The sequence below is a fragment of the Hemicordylus capensis genome, chromosome 4, assembly GCF_027244095.1.
Source record: "Hemicordylus capensis ecotype Gifberg chromosome 4, rHemCap1.1.pri, whole genome shotgun sequence".
NCBI lineage: Eukaryota > Metazoa > Chordata > Lepidosauria > Squamata > Cordylidae > Hemicordylus > Hemicordylus capensis.
Window position 1 is genome coordinate 216445713 of NC_069660.1, and position 22372 is coordinate 216468084.

Below are 22372 nucleotides of genomic sequence, written 5' to 3' on the forward strand. Positions count from 1 at the left end.
ATTTTTTTTCATTTAATATTTTAATTGTGTCTTTCTTACCATCTTGTGTTTAAATTTTGCTGTAAACTGCCTTGGGATTGTTTTAATGAATGGCGGTATATAAATTTATCAATCAATCAATCAATAAGCATGTCTCAGCAAGTGACCCCAACTAGTTGAAAAGACTTTGCATAAAAGTTTTATTTGAAGCTATCTTCAGTAGCAAAGGGAATGTTCATAAGGATTTTTAGTTCTTGTTTATTTAAGTAACATTGAAGTTGTAATGCAATATTGCCACCAGTCTGAAAAGGGTCAGAGCTGAGCTTTTGTTTTCTGCTGTTTTTCGGTTTTATGGGGAAATGTAAACAGACTGCATCTGTGTATGTTCTGCAGATTACAACTTTTCTCTTTGTATTTCCGTTGGAATTATAAGATTTTGATCTTTTGTTTCACAGACCAAAGGTCATGTTGTTTGTTTTTGTGACTCATTGTGCATTTGAGGCAGGAATCCACGTGGAAATCTAACGCATCCATGAGGATCTGTGCCTTTGATGTATTCACACCATGGCGACACGGGGAAGAACTGGATATATGACTTTTATGATGTAGTCTGTGGACACAGATGAAATCTGACTTGCTAAAAATCTTTAGAATTTGCTTAGAGGCTCTTGCCACATTCGCATGTAATTGGGCAGAAGTAGGGGCAGTTAAACGGGGAAAGAATAGGATTCCTTGTATGTCCAAATGCAGAGTCCCGTTCAAAAAGTAACTGAGGCTTCCTTCCCCAAACTCCAGTTTGAATCCTCAGGTTGTTGCAATTTTTAAGCTCCTATCCGAGGTTTGTATTTGAGGTTGTTATTTCCGAACACTGAACTGGAGGCAGACTTCCGCGAGACCGGAATTCTCCTCCCGAGTCCTGACGCTTCCCCTCCCTCTCTCCATTCCGATTGGCTGCCGAGGCTTTTTGCATTTTTCTTCCAGAGAAATTAATCTGTGGCAGCAAAAATAACTGAATCTTGTGACACCTTCAAGGCTGCCATACTTATTGCAGAATTAGCTTCCGTGCATTGTGGTCCTCGAAAGCTTAGGCTAGAGCGAACTCGTTAATCCTTATGGCGTCATCATGAGACTCCGCCTTGCCTTTTTCCTGCGCCTGCGCTCAAAAACAGCCCGCCTCTCACGGAAGCGCATGCGTACTGCCGGCTGAGCAGGAACGCATTTGTGCCGCCGGAACCAGCAAGCTAAGTACTGGGCTGGGCAGCTGGAAGGAACGGCGGGGCGGCTCCTGTAGCTATGGAAGAGCGAGGGAAAGCCCTCAAGCCTTGACCTCCACAGACGGCGACGCAGGGATGGTCAGAGGTCAGGCCGGAGTGGTGAGCTTCCTCGTTCAGCGGGAACGAAGCTCTCTCTTGCTCGGTGCCTCGCGGAAGCATGTCGTAGGCTCACCCCTCGCCCGCCGTTGCCTTGGAGACTGGAAGCAGACGAGTGGTGGCGCGCGCCTGGAAACGCCACGACTCGCCAGAAACGGCAGCGCGAGCTCAACAGCGCGCGGCGGCGGCGGCATTGGCAATTCCAGCAGCAAGCATGTCCTTTCCCTTGGGGTGGGGCGGCGCTCCGGGCCCCGCTTCCTCAGCCTGGGCGTGGGTCGTTGCCGGGCCGTGGAAAAGCCAGGTGAGATGGGCTGCGGCCCGAGGCAGGTGGGAGGCTGACCGGGGCTCTTCTGGAGCCTTCCTGCTACTGGGAGAAAGTGAGATCAAAATGATTTTTAAAACTCTGCGATAACGACTCCTGGGTCAACATCTAATCGTGAAAGCCTGCGCGACGTCGTTATAGCACTCACGTTCATGCAAAACGTTCATGAAAAGTGAAAGCTCATTCTCAGTTGAGAGTAGTGCAAGTGAAGTTAGTAAATTCTGTCCCATATTTGACAGTTCTTTATACATTTCAGCTTTGAAAAAGAGCACTCCCCTTCCAAAAATGGCAAGATACATTCTAAAAGCAATGTTCACATTTGGAAAACTTGTCACCAAACTCTTCCCACACCATACCACCTCCTTGTAAGGAAATTATCCTAATGGGTAATCCAGCCCTGCAGAAGCCCATTCTGACACATTTGACATATTAGGAGATCTGTATATTATTTGCAGTGCAAATATTACTACTACTACTACTACTACATTTTATATCCTGCTCTTCTTTCAAGGAGCTCAGAGCGGTGTACTACATACTTAGGTTTCTCCTCACAACAACCCTGTGAAGTAGGTTAGGCTGAGAGAGAAGTGACTGGCCCAGAGTCAACCAGCTAGTTTCATAGTTGAATGGGGATTTGAACTCGGGTCTCCCCAGTCCTAGTCCAGCCCTAGCCACTACACCACTCTGACTCTATAGATGTAAATATACATCTATAGATGCATCTGGGGGGGGGCTATGATTATGAGAATGCAAGTACTAGCTGGGTTGGGCACAGAGTATCTGCACCTTTAATTCTCCCCAACTATCCGCCTGCCCCTGCCACTGTTTCTTTCTTCTGCCTGCCGTCACCATTTTGCCCTTCTCTCTACTCCCGCCTGCTGGCACCCACCAGCACTGTCGCTTTCCTGGCCGGCCGGCCGCCTCAGCCGCCGTTGCCTGCCTGCCCTCGCTGCTGTTTCCTTCCTTCTGCTGCCAGTCGCCCCGCCTTCTCTGCTCAGCCGCGGCACCATTGTTTTCCCGGCCAGCCTCCCATCAGCCAGCTGCCGTTAACTCCCGGGCCCACTGGCTGGTTGGCTGCCGCCACCATGTTCTTTCCTCCACCATTCCTGTTGCTATCCTATCTGGCAGCATTCCGAACTCTCGTGAGAGTTTGAGAGCTGCTACGCATGGGATTAGCCACGGGTATTAGTGATGTGCCTGGACCAGTCCGGAGGCCATTCTAAAGGCCTCCAGAACAGTCCGGACCTGGGAGATTTGGGTGGGGGGTTGCTTTAAGAGCGGGGGGGGGTTTACTTACCCCTCCCACCGCTTTCCCCCTCCGTCGCCCGTAGTTCTGGTAGTAATTGGGGCGGCAGGATACCTCCATGCCACCCCTTCCCCAGTTTCACTTGAAAAGGCTCCCAGACCCAGAAGACTTATGCGCGTGCACATTGCCTGTAGTTTTTCAAGTAATTGGAGTGGCAGGATTCCTCCCTGCCGCCCTTTCCCCGGTTTCACTTGAAAAGGCGACCCAGAAGTCTTCTGCGCATGTGCACGTCACAGAGACGTGAAGCGCGCACGTGATGTGTGTGCACGCAGAAGACATCTGGGTCTGAGAGCCTCTGGGTCTGGGAGTCTCTGTGACGTGAGCGCACGCAGAAGACTTCTGGTTGCCTTTTCAAGTGAAACCGGGGAAAGGGAGGCAGGTAGTAATTGGAAAACTCCAATTACTACCGGAACTACAGGCGACAGAGGGGGAAAGCGGTGGGAGGGGTAAGTAAACCCTCCCCCTGCTCTTAAAGCAACCCCCACCCCAGTGCCGGACCGCAGTTCGGCAGTTCTGTGCACACCCCTAACGGGTATGCCTTAGTAAATTATATCTAAAGAAGAAGATTACCATCTCTTTGTATTGCACTGGAAGCAAGTACCAAGTAAGTGTATTTAGGATTGAGAGCCTAGTTATGATGGAAACTGTACTTTAAAAAACCCATCTTGGTTGTTTAAAGCTGAAACTCAACTGCTTCTTCCCCCTCTATGGCAAAATGAAAAATTGTTGCACTAGAGGTAAGGGATTTTACAGTGATTCAGGACTGCAAGTTTGGAAGGAGTTGCATGTCAGTGTACTATTGCTGTATTTTATTTTATTTATTTATTTGATTTATATACCGCCGTTCCAAAAATGGCTCAGGGCGGTTTACATCATAGTTAATGTTTTTGACACATTTCTGTGTGCTTTCCTTTTAGGTGTAAATATTTGTGCATCACCATTACAAATTGAAAACAGCAAGGGGAGTTTTTCCCTATCGGGAAGCAAAAAGCTTTATTTTGACACCCATGCCTTAGTGTGCCTCCTGGAAGAAAATGGCAAGTTTTCTGCTCTGTGTGTTGGTGTTATGAATAACTGGTTTTTGTTCTATTTAAATTTCTTGTTTCTTCAGGGATTGTGTGTGTGTTTGCATTTATTGTTGTGTTTTTGTGGGCACAGGTGTAAATGCTTTTCTTCCCCATTACATTATTTTAAGAACAAGTACCGTAGTAGGTGTCAGACAAAAGATCTGGTAACTTTATAAGAACATTTCCTTCTCATAATGCTGATTTTCCTTTTCCAGCCATCCCTGCGCTTTGGCAAAAGTAATTGTGTTTCATTTTCTAATGAAACAACCTTGCAGAAAGAAAAAACGTATCTAGATTGGGGAGTAGATGTTTGCAACATGTTAAATCCTCATGTAGACTAGTACCTGCATGCGTGATGATTTAAATGAAGAACGTTGCCCGTCTGCAAGCAATTGTGTCATGAGTTGCTAAGAGAGCCTTTGTTTCTGGGAATATTGTATGTTAACTCTTTCAGGTTCCAGACTATTTGTTTGGCCATGTTGTATATGAATTACTCATGGTTAATGCTTGTCCAATTATAGAGGTTTCTCAATTTTGCAATGTTCTGTATTGTTCTAGGATTCACTACTCAGCAATCCGAGATCATTGTACCTGCTTTAATGAACGTCATGAACAGTAACATGGATGTGATATACAAAGACATGGTCACAAAAGTACAACAGGTTAGATACAAAAAAATGGAAGTTTCTGTAACATATGTTAGTCAGATATATAATGGGTTTTGCAAAACAGATGATGTGAAAAACTAAATCCCGTAGCCATTTAACTATTCAGAATTGATGTAATATATCCACCCTCTGAAAGTTTGCTGATATGATTTAATTTAGACTGGATTCTTGCATTTACTTACCAAGACTGTGTAATCCTGTGAATGTTTACCAAGTTATTCTTGTACATCTGTGTGAATCTGACATATATCCATACGAAACCGCATATTGGCATACATATCTACATGAGTGTTGTGAAAAGTAGGCCAGGCCATGACAAACTTTCTTTTGACTTAGGAGCCAGATTCACATTTTAAAAAAAATAAAAATTGAACTTGTAAAATACTGCATTGGATACAATGAGAATCCAAAAGATCTAATGAAACAGAATACTATCAGTCTTAAAGAAAATCTAATAGAATTTGCAAATATGTCACCAATTATAATAGAGGCATGTAACAGTCCAACATTGATACTAGATGACAATAGGATTTCATTTAAGTTGTGAATGGGCAACTGAACCCAACATTGGGAGACTGAATTCTTGCAATCTTCAAGCCACAGAGGAAGACCACTAGAGGGTCGAATCACGTCTGGCTTCAATTTAAGAATCTACTGACAGTCTCTTTTATAATAAGTGTGTCACACAAGCTTTTGGATTAATGCTAGGACTTTTTCACGTGAGGACTGTCAGTTATTTCCTTGACTGGTATGGATTTGATTGTATCTCCTAGAAACACAATCATGTTTTATGAACAATGAATTGATATTTGTAATAACATCATCATCATCATCAAATATTTATATACTGCTTTTCAACAAAAGTTTCCAAAGTGCTTTAAATAGAGAATGAATGAATGAATAAATAAACGAATGGCTCCCTGTCCCCAAAGGGCTCACAATCTAAAAAGAAACACAAGATAGATGCCAGCAACAATAACTGGAAGTACTGTGCTGAGGGTGGATAGGGCCACTCTCCCTGCTAAATAAAGAGAATCACCACATTAAAAAGATGCCTCTTTGCCCAGTTAGCAGTAATAATGATTACTTTTCTAATTGATTTACATATGAGAGCAGTTATTTTTATTATATAGATTATTTGGACTGTTGCATGCCTTTGTTGTAATTGGCAACATATTTGCAAATTCTGCTATTTTTTATAAGATTGATAAATATTGCATTGGCCCAAGATTCAAGTCACTGGGATTTCAGAGGATTATTCTGTTTTGTACAGTTCCCATAACTATTTGCAGATGACCTAGCAGGGGAAACAAACACTGGGATAAGATCGTGTCTGTAGGTCTCCAATCTGCGCTACTGCTTCTGACTTTCTGGACAGAGCTTATGTGCATATACAGACAACTGAGTGCATACACAGAGTTTGGGGGGCAACAACCCTGGCCGCCTCCCCCAGCATATGTTCATTCTCCTTGATAGGTTTTCTGCAGTGGGCCCTCATTATTTTAGTCATTACATGCTGCATTAATGGAAAAAAAGTATTTCAAACGGATTTCTTTTATTTTAAAAAGTGGGATTTTTTCAGTATTTTTAATTACAGGCACAAGCAGGACAAGGATGGGTTGCTCCCTCTTCCTCCTGCTCACGTCTGCCCATCCATGGCAGTCATTCAGTCCTGTTACCACTGTTCCCTTGAAGCTGAGTGGCTGCGTGCCCATCCTCAAAATTTCTGCCCCCGCGCAGCAGTTTCAAGGAGCCACGCAGAAAGTCTTGCTTGCCCCGGTGCTGCGATGAATTGCCACCTGCTTGTTACTTCCGCCCCTCACCTTCCCCTCGCCGCCACTGCCTGCATTGGCTCTTGCCCTGGCCAGAGCGGGACAATTGGCTCTCCTACTCTGGCTCTGGATGGGCCCTGCTGCCATTATCAAGGCGTGTACATTCCTGCCGCCATTTACAGTAAAAAAAAATGCTCTTCACTTTTGCATGCGGCTTGAGGACGGAAGCGGAGTGACTAACCTTTCCAGCCAGGGAGAAGAGGCTGGTGCTGATGTTTCTGCCACCTAAATGTTAAGTCAGTTTTCCCATTTTTGAAAAAACTTCATGCAGAAGCAACTTGTCTCCCTCTTTCCAGTTGTTGGGAATTTGAGTTGTGTGTCTTGCCCCCCTGCCCCAGCTGCCCAAGCTGCGGCTGCCTGTGCTCTTTCTAAAGTGAGTTCAGGTCAACTACTTGTGCACATGCCCTCTAGCAACTTGGCTGGTGTTTTTGCACAGCCATTTTACCCACGTGCATCAGCGGCAGCCCTTTCACAGGTTACGCAGCTGCCCTTGTGTGAGTTCCAGTGAGGATAACACAGAGCTGGGTTGCAGGAGGTAGCCTCCTCCCAAGAAATGCCTGGTTTTTTGTTAACGGACGCAGAGTACTGAAGCACAGCAACAGCACCGAAGCGGTCCATGAGATTGCAGGAGGAAGGCAGGGTGTTGCTACCAACCACTGCCTAGAAGGCAAGTTGCGTAAATCCATTGTATTGCTGAGAGGCACTTTTGATTTATTTCTAAGACAGTATTTTGATTGATTAGAGGAACAGAAGTTCTCAGACTGTGCAGGGTGGGAGGAATTTGCCTGACAGACTCCACCTTTAAGCTCTAGACATGAGGGAGGGAAGGATCCTTATATTTTTTTTTTATCATAAGGAACATCTGGCAGACATACAGCATAGAGATAGAACCAAACCATGGGCAGTGCATGTTAAAGAACAACATCAAGACAGAATAGTGAGTACAAAGATATTCACCTTGGCTGTGGAGACAGATGTGAGGAAACAAAAAATCAGAGAAGCCATATAGATGGATAGATAGATAGAACAGTTGCACACAACTATAAATGTTAAAGAGGAAATGAGGGAGGCAATGAGATTCATTGGTTGTTGAGTGTATGAACTTCATTATGCTTTTGTGTTCTTTTCCCTCCTTCCACTGTCCCCCCCACCCCCGTATGTGATATTGGGAGCTGCACAGGATTGGTTGATTGCCTTCAGTTCTTTGGCTGGATCATGGTGTGTTGTGTTTGGGAACAAGACTCACCCACCTTTGTATGGCACTGCAGATGATGTCTTGCATCAAAACATTTGCTGTTTTGCTACATCTGTGGTTTAGTTTTTTGAGTTTTTAAATTTTTAACTTTTCAGTTGTGCATTAAAGAAGGTCATGGGGGGGAATCTTTGAAGTGTGGAAATGCATATCTCATTGCCCTTATATCATCTTATAATAGTATATACTAGCTGAGCCAGGCACAGAGCATCTGCACCTCTGGCCCCCCCACCTGCCGTCGCTGCCTTTTTCTCCCCCCTCCCCAGCTTTCTGGCTGGCCGGCCAGCCCACTCCCCCGCCCGCCACACTTTCAGGCTGGCAGGCCAGCCAGCTCACTTCTTCCCCGCCCCTGCTTGGCGCTTTCTGGCTGGCCGACCTGCCACCTCATCCCTCCTGCCAGCCAGGCTGGCCCACTGCCGCCACCTCCTCCTGTCGGCCCAGCCCACCGCTGCCTGCTGCTGCTGGCCGGCATCCCTATTTTCTCCCTCGTCCCCATCGCTATCCTATCTGGCAGCTGCTTGTGAACTCTCGCGAGAGCTGCCACACATGGGATTAGCGATGAGTACATTTAAGAGAATTATATATAAAGAAGATTGTTTATATTATGTCCATTATACTTATATTAGTATTTTTTAGAACAATCATAGTATTTAAAAATATATATATTAATGTATAATGGATACAAGTCCCTAATACTCGTTAGTTTGGGTTTTTTTGTCTCTCCCCCCCCCCCCCCCGTTACTCTCAGGCCTGGTCTTAGCATGAAACAAAATGATTAAACTCTGCCCCTTAAATTTGTTCATTTCTCTTTTTTGGAATACACACAGTATTGCAGCCTTTGTTACCAAAACTACAAGTCCCAGAGTGCGACTGATTATGCCTTGCTCTGGTCTCTGGTACAGCTGTTTTACAATAGCAATAGCGCAGCCAGAAACGTGTGTTTAAGGTATAAAACTACTCTTCCCAGCATACAAATAGGAGCAGGATTTGGCTCTGATTGGGTGAGCTGATGGTGGTGCTTTCCATGTTGTGGCGTGGTTCTCCTTTGAATCAGTTTCAGCAAGTATCTAGGGGAGGCAATGGCAGAGGAGCCTGTCCAGTCCATCTTGCTCGTTGATGGGTTTCTGGGCTGGCTGTGTGTTAAGGAGTGAAGAGGGTACAAACTGTGACTATTGAGGGGCAGACAGGTGGGGTTTTTTTTGTCACTCAGAGCATTGGGTGAGGGCTCAGATGAAGTACTGGTCTGATAAAGTAATCTGCACTGGAGGGTGATAGATAACTAGCATGGTAAAGCCTTGCTTGGATAACTGGGACTGAAACGAAAACTTCTTTGGGGCTGGAACAGGCAGGGAACTATTTTTTTAAAAAAAGTTTATATGGCTGCCGAGCACGTAGCACCAGAATACTCCCTTAGGTTTACATAGGGATTAAATGATTCCCTGTCCCCAAAAGGCTCACAATGAGGAGGAGTCTGTTTCGTATTTCTGTTACAACCATCATTCATGGCCTTTAAAAATCTGCTTCTGAAAATTGGGGTGTACAGTACTAACACCTGATGCATAAAAATCTGATTTTATAAAAAGATAGAATTGTAAAATAATACTTTCCTCCCATATTTATGGGGTGTGTGTATTCTATCATGGCACATAATAATGCACATGTGCACACACTAAACACATTAAAGTGGCAAGTGTGGATCGAAAGTGGCAAGTGTAAACTGATGCACATTGAGACAAAGAACTCCAACCTCAAGTATATGCTAATGGGATCTGAGCTGTTGGTGACTGACCAGGAGAGGGATCTTGGGGTCATGGTGGACAGCTCGTTGAAAGTGTCGACTCAATGTGCGGCCACTGTGAAAAAGGCCAATTCCATGCTAGGGATCATTAGGAAGGGGATTGAAAATAAAACTGCTAATATTATCATGCCCTTATACAAAACTATGGTGTGGCCACACCTGGAGTACTGCATACAATTCTGGTCACCACATCTAAAAAAGGACATTGTAGAATTGGAAAAGGTGCAGAAGAGAACAAACAAGATGATCAAGGGCCTAGAGCACCTTTCTTATGAGGCTAGGCTACAACACCTGGGGCTATTTAGTTTAGTAAAAAGACGACTGCGGGGAGACATGATAGAGGTCTATAAAATCATGCATGGTGTGGAGAAAGTGGATAGAGAGAAATTCTTCTCCCTCTCCCATAACACTAGAACCAGGGGTCATCCCATGAAATTGATTGCCAGGAAATCTAGGACCAGCAAATGGAAGTACTTTTTCACACAATGCATAATCAACTTGTGGAATTCTCTGCCACGAGATGTGGTGACAGCCAACAACCTGGATGGCTTTAAGAGGGGTTTGGATAATTTCATGGAGGAGAGGTCTATTGATGGCTATTAGTCGGAGGGCTGTAGGCCACCTCCAGCCTTGGGGGCGGGGTGTCTCTGGGTACCAGTTGTGGGGGAGTAACAGCAGGAGAGAGGGCATGCCCTCAACTCCTGCCTGTGGCTTCCAGCAGCATCTGGTGGGCCACTGTGCGAAACGGGATGCTAGACCAGATGGGCCTTGGGCCTGATCCAGCAGGGCTGTTCTTATGTTCACTGCCTTGCTACTGCTGCTCAGAACAAAACTCATTCCACTCACTGGTGGGGAAAAATTAGAGGGAACACTGCCTGTTACCAGCCCTGCAAACAAACAAGGGCTTCTTGTTAAGAAATGTGAGAGTTTGGTGCAGGGAAATCCCAGGTCATATTTGCTTCATGACAGTTTCTTCCATTAAGAGCAATGCTCTGTCCATGTCCTTCCTTGGCAGCCCCACAGATCAGAAAAGGTCTTTCCTTTTAAGTGCCAGGCACATTGATCCATTGTTGCTGCTGTTTCAAATCTCACAATCCCTGTGGCCCCACCAAAAAACTGCATGACCTGTACATTTCCATTCGCATCCACACCCACCCCACCCTACCTTGTAAGCAACTTGAGTTTGAGCTGGTCACAATTATCACTTCAGCATAACTTGCTAAGTTTCCAGACTGTGGCACTACCACTTGCCTCCCCTTGATAGATCATCTACCTAGACTAATCCCTGGGGACAGAATGGAAACCTTGCAGACTGAGATGAGGAAACAACTAGCAGCCTGGGGCACATTGCAGCAAACAGCAGTCTTGGAGTGGCTAGACTGGAATACAAGTGTGCATTTGCTTGCATAACAAAAGAGAGTGACCCTCCTCTTGAAAAGCATATGTGTAGACAAAGCAAGAGGCCATTGGGTAGAGTGAGGAAGTCTGTGCATACTTCCAGTATCCCTTTTTAAGAACTTGGGAAGTAGTAGGATCCTCCTGGCAAAAGACAGTTATATGCATGATTTGTATAAAATCTTTAATCTGCCTCCCCACCCACCCATGCATTTTGACATTGCAAACAAAGAGGGGAGAGGGGGAAGAAGCTCTTTTGAGCTCAGTGGGACCCTCTGTGTATGTGCGTTGTGTAGCCATGCTTCAGGAGTAAGTTGTTGGCCAATTTAAAATTACTGAATAGCAACTGTGCAAGATTCTTGAATATATAGGAACAGAGGGGTGAATATCTCAATGGAATTGGTGTTATTGAGCTAAAGTGGATGTTTTTGTGTCTTTCTTTGAAGGAAATTGCTCTTCAGCAGATAATGTCTCGTATTGGTGTTGTGAAGAAAGATATGATTATTTTGGAGAAGAGTGAATTTTCAGCACTCAGGGCAGAAAATGAGGTAAAAGCAACTTTGCTTATTCCAGAGTGCACATTCCAGAGTTATTTTAATGTGTTAAGTAAAACCATTGCTGCTTGTAATGGCAGAAAATTGTACGTCTATACTCCAATCTAAAGGGATAGATGGTGATTGTTGTTACTAAAGTTTGTTGATGAGCCTTTAGTTTTGCTGCATGCTATATATCAAACATTTAGGATTGTGTTTTTGTATTTTTTGAAAGAGTAAAGATAACAAAAGTAACTATGGAAAGCAATATAAGGAGATTACTTTTGACTCTAACTGGACCTGGACCTGGGGTGCAGTGCAAACAGTGGTGTTTAGTTGCTTTTTATTTGAGTGGAATTTTGGTTTATGTTGTTTCTGCACCCAGTTATTCAATTAGCTGTAAATACTCACTCAGACACAGCAGGCATAATTTAAGTACACTGGTGCTCTAGCCTAGGAGAAACCAAATGAGAAGTTTTGATTTTTGTGTGTGTGGAGGGGACACACACACACACACACACGGCCATCATTGCATACATAAGGTCTTACTATTGCCTGCCTGTCTGTCTTTATTGAAAAGCTCCGGAGCTGCTTTCCCCATTAGAACCCATAGTCTAATTCAAAAGCCCTAACCATGTAATAGGTATATAATTTAATGCAGGTCTTGATAATTTATTTCTGGATCTAGGAGTTGGCCTAAAAAAGTGGGCACAGGACAAAATTACTGGACTAGTGATGGACACTGAGGAGGTGGAGGGTATATGAGCTTCTTCCTATCCCCTATATAAGTAACATACCTAAAACAGAAATAGAACTGCCTGGCACAAACACATATTTTATTAAATAACTCTACCTGGATGCCATAGTTAAATTTCTAGGTGCCATGGCTCTCTGGTGCCTGTGATTTGTTAAGCCCTGATGTAATGTAACAAGAATTGCTAGATAACATTGGCATTCCAATATGAATGTCTCCAAAGTCCTATCATAATACCTCTCTCTCCAAATGCTCCATACTTTCAGTGTCTGCACGTGGTGCTGGGCTCTTGAGACAGGTTTGGGGTTCTGTTGATGCATCACTCACCTTGCTGCTCAACGGTTTCCCTTGCCCAAGTTGTTAAAGGTGGTCTCAAGTGTGGTGTTGAGAACTCCAAGGCTGTGCTGTATGGGGTCTTTTAATGTCCACTCTCAAGCCACGTCGTTAGGCCCCATTCGGAATGTCATGACAACCATGGGCCCAATTCAAATGATTTCTGGCTCCACACACATAAGGAATTGTATGTTGGTTTTCTATATGTTAGTGGATAGAGTTGATCCATGGGTCAAGCAGGTGGTGTCAAATACCATTGTCATGGATAGATCACTATCTCATTAAACCTTAACAACATAGGAAGCTGCCATATACTGAGTCAGACCATTGGTCTATCTAGCTCAGTATTGTCTTCACAGACTGGCAGCGACTTCTCCAAGGTTGCAGGCAGGAGAAGCCACTGCCAGTCTGTGAAGACAATATAGATAGTGATCTATAGCACGATAGCACTATTCAGACATTATTCAAAGAGATGCTGTACTTACTTACAGCGTCTCAAATGCAGCTGGAAGGCCTGGCCTGGTCACTCACCCAGCAGTCCATGATCCATTATTACAGTGGCTGTCGTCAAAGAGATGAACACTTCTATGATGACAGGCACTTCTGTGATCTAGAGGCTGGGCACAGTATGGTGTCTCTTTTTAATAACATCTGAATAGGACTCATGGATTGACCCACTCCATTTCTGTAGGGTGGGGGCAGTGATTATTTATTTATTTTACATATTTTTATACCGTCCAAAACTTTTATCTCTGGGTGGTTTTATAATATAACCATTATAATGGTAGGCTTATAGAACCTAGTTTATTTATTTGATTTTACTTGTCTGCTCAGCACTCTCAGTACTTGAAACTACCAACTCCTCCTTCTGGAAAATTCTGAACTACTTCTATTCCTAAACAGACTGAAATCGCATGTGCAAAGACCCAGTCTGGATAGTAGCGTAGTTGTGGTGCAGTTGGGCCAAGGCAGAAGAGTTAGTTAAGGCAGAGACACAGTACAGGAAAGGAGACAAAAAGAAACATTAAAAAAATAAGAGTTTTATGGACAGCCTAGGCAGCCAGAGTTCCCTCTAAGGCGTGTTTGCACGCTCACATGCTTTTTAATGTCTGATCAGTTAATTTTAGATCCCAGTCAGGTTTAATCAGGAAGGTCCCACTCTGAATGCATGTATGCTCACACTGCCTTGATATTGCCACCCAGAACAAACCCATTCCGTATACAGACGAAAAAAATTAGGGAGAACACTATAGACAGCTTGGGAGACTGCTGCAGTTGCATATGTGAAGCATGTATTGTACATATCATTTAAGATTTAATTTAATAAAATAGGTATTTTGTTTGTGTGTGATTTACTTCTTACCATTCCTAATGTATTGCTGCTGCATATGCAACGTGACACAGGTAAAGGTATCAATTACATTTTCTAAAAAGGTATGATTTACTAATATTTACTACTGCAGTGCACTCTGTTTGGGGCTGCCTTTGTATGTAGTCCTGAAACTACAATTGATTCAGAATGTGGCAGCCAGGTTGGTTTCAAGGTCATCTTGAAGAGACCATATTACTCCTATTCTAAAAGAGTTATACTGGCTGCCAATAAGTTTCTGGGCAAAGTACAAGGTGCTGGTTATAACCTCTAAAGCCCTAAACAGCATAGGCTCTGGGTATCTAAGAGAACATCATCTTCTCCATGAGCCCCATCACCCATTGAGATCATCCGATAGGTCCGCCTTCAGCTGCCACCAGCCCGTCTGGTGGCTACGCAGAGGCAGGCCTTCTCTCTTGCTGCCCCAACACTCTGGAATGCAATCCCTGCTGAGACGAGAGCTTCCCCATCTCTGCCAACTTTTTAAAAAATCATTAAAGACTTACCTTTTCACCCAAGCTTTTTAATTTAATCGTGGTTTTAAATTGTTCTAAGGTTTTTACTTTGGGGTTTGGGTTTGTTTTTATGTTGTTGTGAGCTGCCCAGAGATGGAAGTTTGGGGCAGCATAAATATTTGATAGATAAATAAAATACATCCTAAATGAATAAAAAATCAAGTTGTCTAAAAAACATTATACGTATACCCGCCTAGATGTTGTATATGCTTTACTTAGTTGTAAGTTGGCACGTTTTAGTGATCAGATCTGCACCATTGTTTAACAAATATGTGAAGAAGTATCAGTGGGAAACTTGATTTAAATCAGTTTTTTTCCTGTTCTTTTGGAGATTTATATCAGTGATTTAAAACTCCTTGATTTAAATCAACCTACTCTGCCTTTGGGGTCTAAAATGTTGCCCAGGGAAAAGAAATGATCCCATCAACTTATTCATATATATTGTGTACATATATATTTAATTGAAGAGATAAACAGTATCTGCATGAACCAAAGAAGCTATTTACACACATACAAAGGAGCAACATACACAGTTGAGTCTTTTGTTTGCAGTCAGTGAGTCAAGTAGCAGTTTAGTTTTGAAGCATTTTGAATGGTTGATTTTTAGAAGCTGTAGCAACAAAAATGACAGAAAATGTCCTGGCTGCATGTGTGATTCCCATTTGCACACACTCTGTCTGTGATCCAAGACTGTATTTGGCAATAAGTAGCATTACTCTTATATTCTTTCTTAATGTCTTTTTTATTATTATTGAAAGAAAATAAAACTTGAACTTCAGCAGCTGAAAAAGCAAGTAATGGTAAGATACTTTTTTGTACCTGAATAAAATAACTATATTAAGAATAAAATACTAGTTAGCCATATAATGTTTGTGTTTTTTCTGTAAGGAGATATTTTAAGACAACTGGTGCTTTGTGAGAACAAACAAGCAATTAGCATTGTCAAAGGTGGTGGTGGGAGCACCAACTAACTGCCTACCAGTCCAGCAGAGTTGCCCCTTCCCTCCCCAAACCATAGATGACTGAATGCAGGGTGTTTCTTCTGTGCAGCAGTCCTCTGTGGATAAAGGACCAGATCTAGAACGGCAATCCATGTGAAGCAGTCCATAGTGTTCTGTACTTCCATCATTGCTGAAGTGCAATTCAAAACCTCCTTTTGCACTGAGGGTATGAAACATGCCTTATGTCAACGATTTTTGTAGAAAAAATCTTGGTTATATCTGCACCAGCATTTCTGGGCAGGGTCTGCTGCAAATACCTGCTGTTGGAGAGCGTTTGACCCACAGTGCGTTTTTTGATGAATTCAGTTTAATTGGAGGGATGATTCCCTCCAGGTTCAGAAGGAGGACTGGGACTCCTCCTGAGCAAATTTGTGGGTCCCCAAGTGATGCCATTTAGTTTAGAGAATGGTGTGCCTGTTGTCATTTGCAAGGGGGAAAAAGGAAAACTAATGCCAAAAATGTCTAAAAGACAATATATATAATGTCTTTTAATAAGACAAGTCCAACCAAGATGACTTTGGAAAACAGCCCCCCCACCCCCATTGTCTTGTGAGTCAGTTGTATGGCATTGTCAATTTCTTGAAATGATTGCTTGGATTATATTTCTCATAAGAACAGCCCTGCTGGATCAGGCCCAAGGCCTATCTAGTCCAGCATACTGTTTTACACAGTGGCCCACAAGATGCCTCTGAAAAAACCACAAGCAAGAGGTGAGGGTATGCCTTCTCTCTTGCTGCTGTTCCCCACTACTGGTATTTAGAGGCATCTTGCCTCTGACGCTGGAGGTGGCCTAAAGCCACCAGACTAGTAGCCATTGATAGACCTGTCCTCCACGAATTTGTCTAAGCCCCTTTTAAAGTCATCCAAGCTAGTGGCCATCACAACATCCCATGGCAGAGAATTCCACGGACTAATTATATGATGTGTGGGAAAAGTACTTCCTTCTGTTGGTTCTAAAATTCATGGCCTTCAGTTTCATGTGATGACACCTGGTTCTAGTGTTGTGAGAGATGGAGAAAAAATTATCTATGTCCACTCTCTTTATGCCATGCATAATTGTATACACCTCTGTCATGTCTCCCCATAGTCGCCTCTTTTCCAAATTAAAAAGCCTTAGATGCCGTAGCCATGCCTCATAAGGAAAGTGCTCCTGGCCCCTGATCATCTTCTGCACCTTTTCCAGTTCTACAATGTCCTTCTTAAGATACAGTGACCAAAACTCTACACAATATTCCAAATGTGGCCCTAGCATGGAATTTGTCCTTTTCACAGTTGCCGTGCAATGGCTTAACACTTTCATTGAGCTGTCTATCACAACCCCAAGATCTCTCTCCTGGTTAGTCACTGACAGCTCAGATCCCATCAGTGTGTGTATGAATTTGGGGGTTTTTTTGCCCCAATATGCATCACTTTACACTTGCTTCCATTGAACCGCATTTTCCATTTTATTGCCCGCCCGGCCAGTTTGAAGAGATCCTTTTGGAGTTCCTCACAATCGGTTTTAGATTTCATTATCCTAAATAGTTTAGTGTGATCAGCAAATTTGGTCACTTCACTGCTTATCCATTGTTTTATTGATCGTTGTATTGAGTATATTTGTTACTCCTATTTCTGCTGGCCAATGGCTGTAATAAAAATTGTTGTTGCTTATCCCAACATTTAGATCATTTATAAAGGTTCAAGAGCACTGGTTCCAGTACAGATCCCTGGAGACCTCACTTCTTCCCTCCATTGTGAAAACTGTCCATTTATTTTTACCCTCTTGTCCTTACCAGTTACCAATTTCAGTGAGAAATATAATCTCTCTCTGAACTAAGCCATTTATATCTGCTGAATGAGTTAATCATTGACAGGTGTTTCCAGAAAGGATTGAGGAGGGCAATGGATATTGTATAATAATTACAGGAAGTGCATGTTGAGTTCCTCTGAATTACTGTAACTGAATTTTAAACTCTTAAGTTGTATACCCTTTCATCATTTGTGTTAAAGGCACAGCTGCATGAATACTATGCAGTATATAGTTTGGTGAATAGTTTCTAAACATTTTAGTATAATACTAATCCAATGCAGAATGTAAAGAAAATTTTAAGTATAGCATTATATAAATTTTGTGTAATTTTTCCTCTAGGATGAAATTTGCAAAGTTCGTACGGACAGCAAACTCGATTTCAACGTAGAAAAGAGCAGAGTAAAAGAATTGGTATGTAACCTTCCTTTTTAAAGGGTTTATATAAAGATTCTTTTGAAACACTTGGACAAAGATCTTTGTGGTCCGTGAAACTTCTTGTCTTAAAGATTATGTGAGATGTAATCTATGGGAATGGTGTTGTAGTGTAGGGTTATATGTAAGTCCTATTCAGACTTGTTATACCTGTGTTCAGATGGCTGTACACACATACATGTTTTTGTGTGAAAGACTGTACCTGCTTTCATTTTAAAAATGAATCTTGGTGCAGGCTCCCTGATATGCAGGATGCAGATAGGAAGTGCACTACTGTAGTTGCATTTAACATGACATGTGAATAGCTGTACCTGTGTAAAGGTCTGTATTTTGTACATTGTACACAGATTATTTGAGTGTTGGACATGATGTGCAAATATGGCTTTAGTCAGTGTTGGACATGTTGCTGAATGGAAACAAGGATTAGTAACTATGTCTTCATCTCCTTCAAAACATGAAATAAAGCCATTTCAGGACATTGCTTCAGCATATTGTGCCCTTTAGAATATGTGAGAAGAACATGATATACTTATCCATGTGTACACTTACTCATAAACAAATCCATTTTCCCGTATCCTACAAAATCATTGCAAACATAGTCTAAAAATTAAATTGACTGGTATTGAGTAGTCCTTCAAGTTCTGTGTAGCCTTTTAAATATTTATGTTTAAATGTTAACTAGTTGTCAAAAATAGCTATGCTTAACTAGTTGTGTTGACATGATCAGCATATGCAGAAGAACTTCACCATTCACAGAGCCAGCATCCGCAATTTCACAAACCTGTGGTTGGGTAATTGACACCCAACCTTGACATATGCAGGGGGGAAATGGCAAAAAGTGGGTTAATTCTGGTATCCATTTTGTGGATCATTTTTCTTTTAAAAGAACCAAAAAAACACTGCAATTTTTCACAGAAAAACCCAAATTAACTTTTGAAGGGCATTGCTGGACACCTGGAGAGCATGGCATGGTACGTTATTTCATGTATTTCTCTATTTTAAGCCTTTTTTGTCCTCCCAAGAACCTAACCCTCTTGAATCCCATAGCCTCAATGACTCGGTATCTGCAGTTTCATTATCCGTGGTAGTAGCGGATAACGGAACCCCGCAGATACTGGGGTTCTCCTGTAGATGAGTGTAGAATAGAATATTTTAAAGCCAAATGTTTGTGTTCGTGTTCTCTCTCTTGCACAAACGCACACCAATTTTGATGGAAAGTTCTAATGCAATAAGGCATTTTTAAAACAGAAGGTAATCAATTTCTCTTTTTCAGTATGCACTTAATGAGAGAAAACGGTTGAAAATGAGAACAGAAATAGTGGAATTGGTAAGAACTATACACTTAATAGTCCTCTCCATATCAGTTGTGCAGACATATACAACCACCATTAATGCGAATAATGGTGTAAAATAATGGCAAATTCCGATTTCTATGTGCTGAAGCAGAAACATGTCCCTGAAGGTGTAAAAATAGCTAGTTTTTATAACTGAATTGCAAAGAAAACAATGCAAATGCCTTGTTGTGGAAGATTTTTTCCTGATGAAGTTCAGCAAGTTCAAAATCACGTATGCAAAATTAGATGATGTCCTCTGTCCCTCCACCCCTCTGTAACTTCTGCATTATAGTGTCTTTCTGATTTGGACATAGAAAAAGCCCTGGGATTTTTTGATTTCTTTCCTGCTAGCTTACATCTTGCTTCAGTAAGTTACTGCAGTGCTGTACATGCCAATGTATATTTTAACTTCCCAGATTGATATGTCTCTTCCATTGGCAATATTAATGAAGACTGACAGATTCTTGAGGGCTTGGTTCAGGTTAGTGAAGAGCCTCTGATAAATAATATTTGATATGAACCTCCTAAGGACATATGTAAGAACAATACTTTCTATCAGCCCTTACTAGCTGTCCCTTTCTGGTGGGTGTCAGCTGCTTGGGGTCTTAATTCTCCCTCATTTTCAGCTGCCAAACATTAAGGAGATTCACAAAAACAGAATTTGCTGTATACGTATAGCAGCATCAAAATATGTTTCAGCTGTAGTCGTATTTACACTTACCTGGATGTAAATCCCACTCAACTCAGTGGGGCATGCTTCTGAGAAAGCATGTATAGGATTGCCCTGTAAGTAGGGAATTGCTATAGTTCTGAGGAAATGAAATCTTAGAAAACAGTTTTACTACTTTCATGTATATTAAGTTTGTTTGTAAATTTTGACTTCATCTTGAGCAGGTATGACCTAATCTTCATGCTTCTTGAAAATAAGTTCATATGATTTTGCAATTGCATTGGGCAGTTCTGATACGCTGGCTTTCCTTTGGAAGAGTTAGCTAATAGATACTACTTGGACAGACTAGACAAGCTACAGAGTAAGTAGGAATGGATTTTTAGCCTATAAATGCTCTGGAATAGTTGAGGATTAAGGAGAAGAGTATAAGCTAAATGACTAATTGTAGGAAAGCATTTTGTATACCATAGCTTCACAGCAAATAGTAATTTTGCATTGGTAGTAACAGGATAAAATCTGTACTAATGTAAGAGTAGTTCCAATAGTGCTTTTCAGGAAAGTTGGCCGCCTGCTTTTTCAAAGGAAATGTCTTAACTGTACTGAAACGTTGTTTGCTTTTGCTTCTTGAAGCATGCACATCAAGATCGAGCTTTAACACAGACAGACAGGAAAATAGACACTGAAGTTGCAGGCCTGAAAACTATGCTTGAATCGCACAAACTTGACAACATTAAGTATTTAGCAGGTAAGGAATTATATCATGATATATCTGCTTATTCAACAGTCTTGGTTGTCTGCTATGTATATGTTGTGTTTAATATTTGTTACATCGAATGTGCTGTTCTGGTTGCTTGCCTAGAGTTACTAATTATGTAATGGAGACATTACATAATTAGTATCTGGATATTAGCACCTTATCTGAGGTGTGATCCGTTGAATCCATAAAGCAATTTGTATAGACTATTTTTTCATACTTCTGAGGATAACTATCCTGGAATGGGAAGCTGTTCCATTCTCTTTAGCAGTTGTAGCTGTCTAACCTAGAATTCTTTTCTGCTTCCCACCCTCTACCTTTTTTCACTTGGTGGCCAAGCCCTCCTTCTAATTGTATTTGTATTCTGGAAATGTTGATCATGGATTGTGATCCTGCAAGCATTGGTTTCCATGTCTAATAATGTGTAGCTGCAGGCAGGATTGAAACATTTTAATATTTCTACGTTGCTAGATTTGTGTTTTCAAAGGATTGAGATCTAACTTTGTGTACTCTTCTTCCCCACCCTTATTTTCTTCCAGGTTCAGTATTTACATGCCTTACAGTAGCACTGGGATTTTACCGTTTATGGATGTAACAGAGCATCTGTTTAAAAAGGACTTGTACTATCTTGCCTTAGAAAAAACAAAGCTTCATTGTACCCTAGCTGGAATCATTTAGTTTTGTCTTCAGAGTCACTGCCATTGTATTTATTTAAAACTCTCTGGAATGTAACCAAAGAATGTGCCTGAAAATGAATGTGTATATATCAAAATATTGATAGAAAGTTGGCCTGAGTTGATCAACCATATTTTGCACAGCAATGTCCACCTATATAAATCTGGTTTTGAGGGGGAGGTGGCAGTTTCTGGGTTACAGTAATCAGGGGTGTCCTTGGGGCAGGGCAAGTGGGGTGACCGCCCTGGGCCCTGCTCTTTTCACCCCCATGAAAATTAAGAAGGGGGCCCCACATTGGCTGACTTGCACCATGCCCGGGCTCTCTAAGGACACCCCTGATGGTAATTCTAAAACATTGGGTTATATACCAGACACATCAAATATAAATATAGTTTAGAAGGAAAATCACCAAGGTGTCTTTTGCTAAGTTCTATTGTAGTATGCAAGACTGTAAAAGCAGAAGTCCGTACATAGTGAATGCAGGGGGGAATTGACTTCATTTCTTCAGAGCTGAAAAGTCTTGAGTTACATCAGAGCTCACATATTTCCTCTCTGTTAATAAAACACGCAGTAAAGTCTTGTTATCAGTGGCCAACTTCCATATTAAATTTGCACTCGTGGAAGAATGTTTCTCATCGCCCAGGGAAAAAACTCTTCCACAAGAGCTACGTTAGTCTGGATGTCAACCACTGTGTTTTAACAGACCAGCTGCTTTCATTGTGGTCTGCTGTTGTAAATTTTTCATCCAGTTAATCATGTTTTATGAGGAAGTGTAAAAAATAATGTTGGTAAGCAAATGCCAAATAGACTTGAAACTACATCCTAGCTGTTACCTTGATTCTAAAAATGGATAAAATAAAGCACAGTGAATTGTATTGGCTTTTTGCATGGGATATTGCAAGCCTCTGGCACTTCTTGATTGAGAGAGATGGACCTCTGTTCAAGAAAAAGGTAAAACCCCTTTAGAAGGAAAATAAGCTAGATGGCCTCTCATTATCTCTAGGCTAGCAATAAAGTTAAAGCAAAACCCAAGCTCAAATGCAACCCAGCAGCCTGAAAACTCATTAGACTGTTGACTTATTTTAGATGTCTTAAGTGTTTCAGAACATCTGCTAGAGTACTTTCTAGTAACTTTAGACTAACTGGTAACTTTAGACTAATTACTTATGGATTTTAACTCTTTTAGAGCAAAACCTTGGCAGTAAGTTTGGAAGCTACAGCTCG

The 22372-nt window shown here is 42.0% G+C and overlaps 1 protein-coding gene across 2 annotated transcripts; it reads left to right on the plus strand.

Annotated features, from left to right (window-relative positions):
- Positions 1-1137: 1137 nt before the first annotated feature.
- Positions 1138-22023, plus strand: MCUR1 (mitochondrial calcium uniporter regulator 1). 2 transcript variants are annotated; one of them, XR_008306580.1, is made up of 10 exons: positions 1138-1650; positions 3895-4014; positions 4603-4706; positions 11436-11537; positions 15252-15293; positions 17623-17694; positions 18989-19042; positions 19466-19530; positions 20350-20464; positions 21013-22023. XR_008306580.1 is itself a non-coding variant. In XM_053248119.1 (9 exons), the coding sequence occupies exons 1-9, from the start codon at positions 1329-1331 to the stop codon at positions 21066-21068; spliced, it is 987 nt and encodes a 328-aa protein (XP_053104094.1). In that variant the 5' UTR covers positions 1141-1328; the 3' UTR covers positions 21069-22023. The 2 variants fall into 2 exon arrangements, 1 of the variants encoding a protein (XP_053104094.1); XM_053248119.1 differs by lacking the exon at positions 19466-19530 and having other exon boundaries at positions 1141-1650.
- Positions 22024-22372: the final 349 nt, after the last annotated feature.

Coding starts and splice junctions, on each gene's coding strand:
- MCUR1 (XM_053248119.1), top strand. CDS start 1,329: ATGGTCAGAGGTCAGGCCGGAGTGGTGAGCTTCCTCGTTCAGCGGGAA. Junction 19,043..20,349: donor GAACAGAAATAGTGGAATTG/GTAAGAACTATA, acceptor TGCTTCTTGAAG/CATGCACATCAAGATCGAGC. Junction 20,465..21,012: donor CAACATTAAGTATTTAGCAG/GTAAGGAATTAT, acceptor ATTTTCTTCCAG/GTTCAGTATTTACATGCCTT.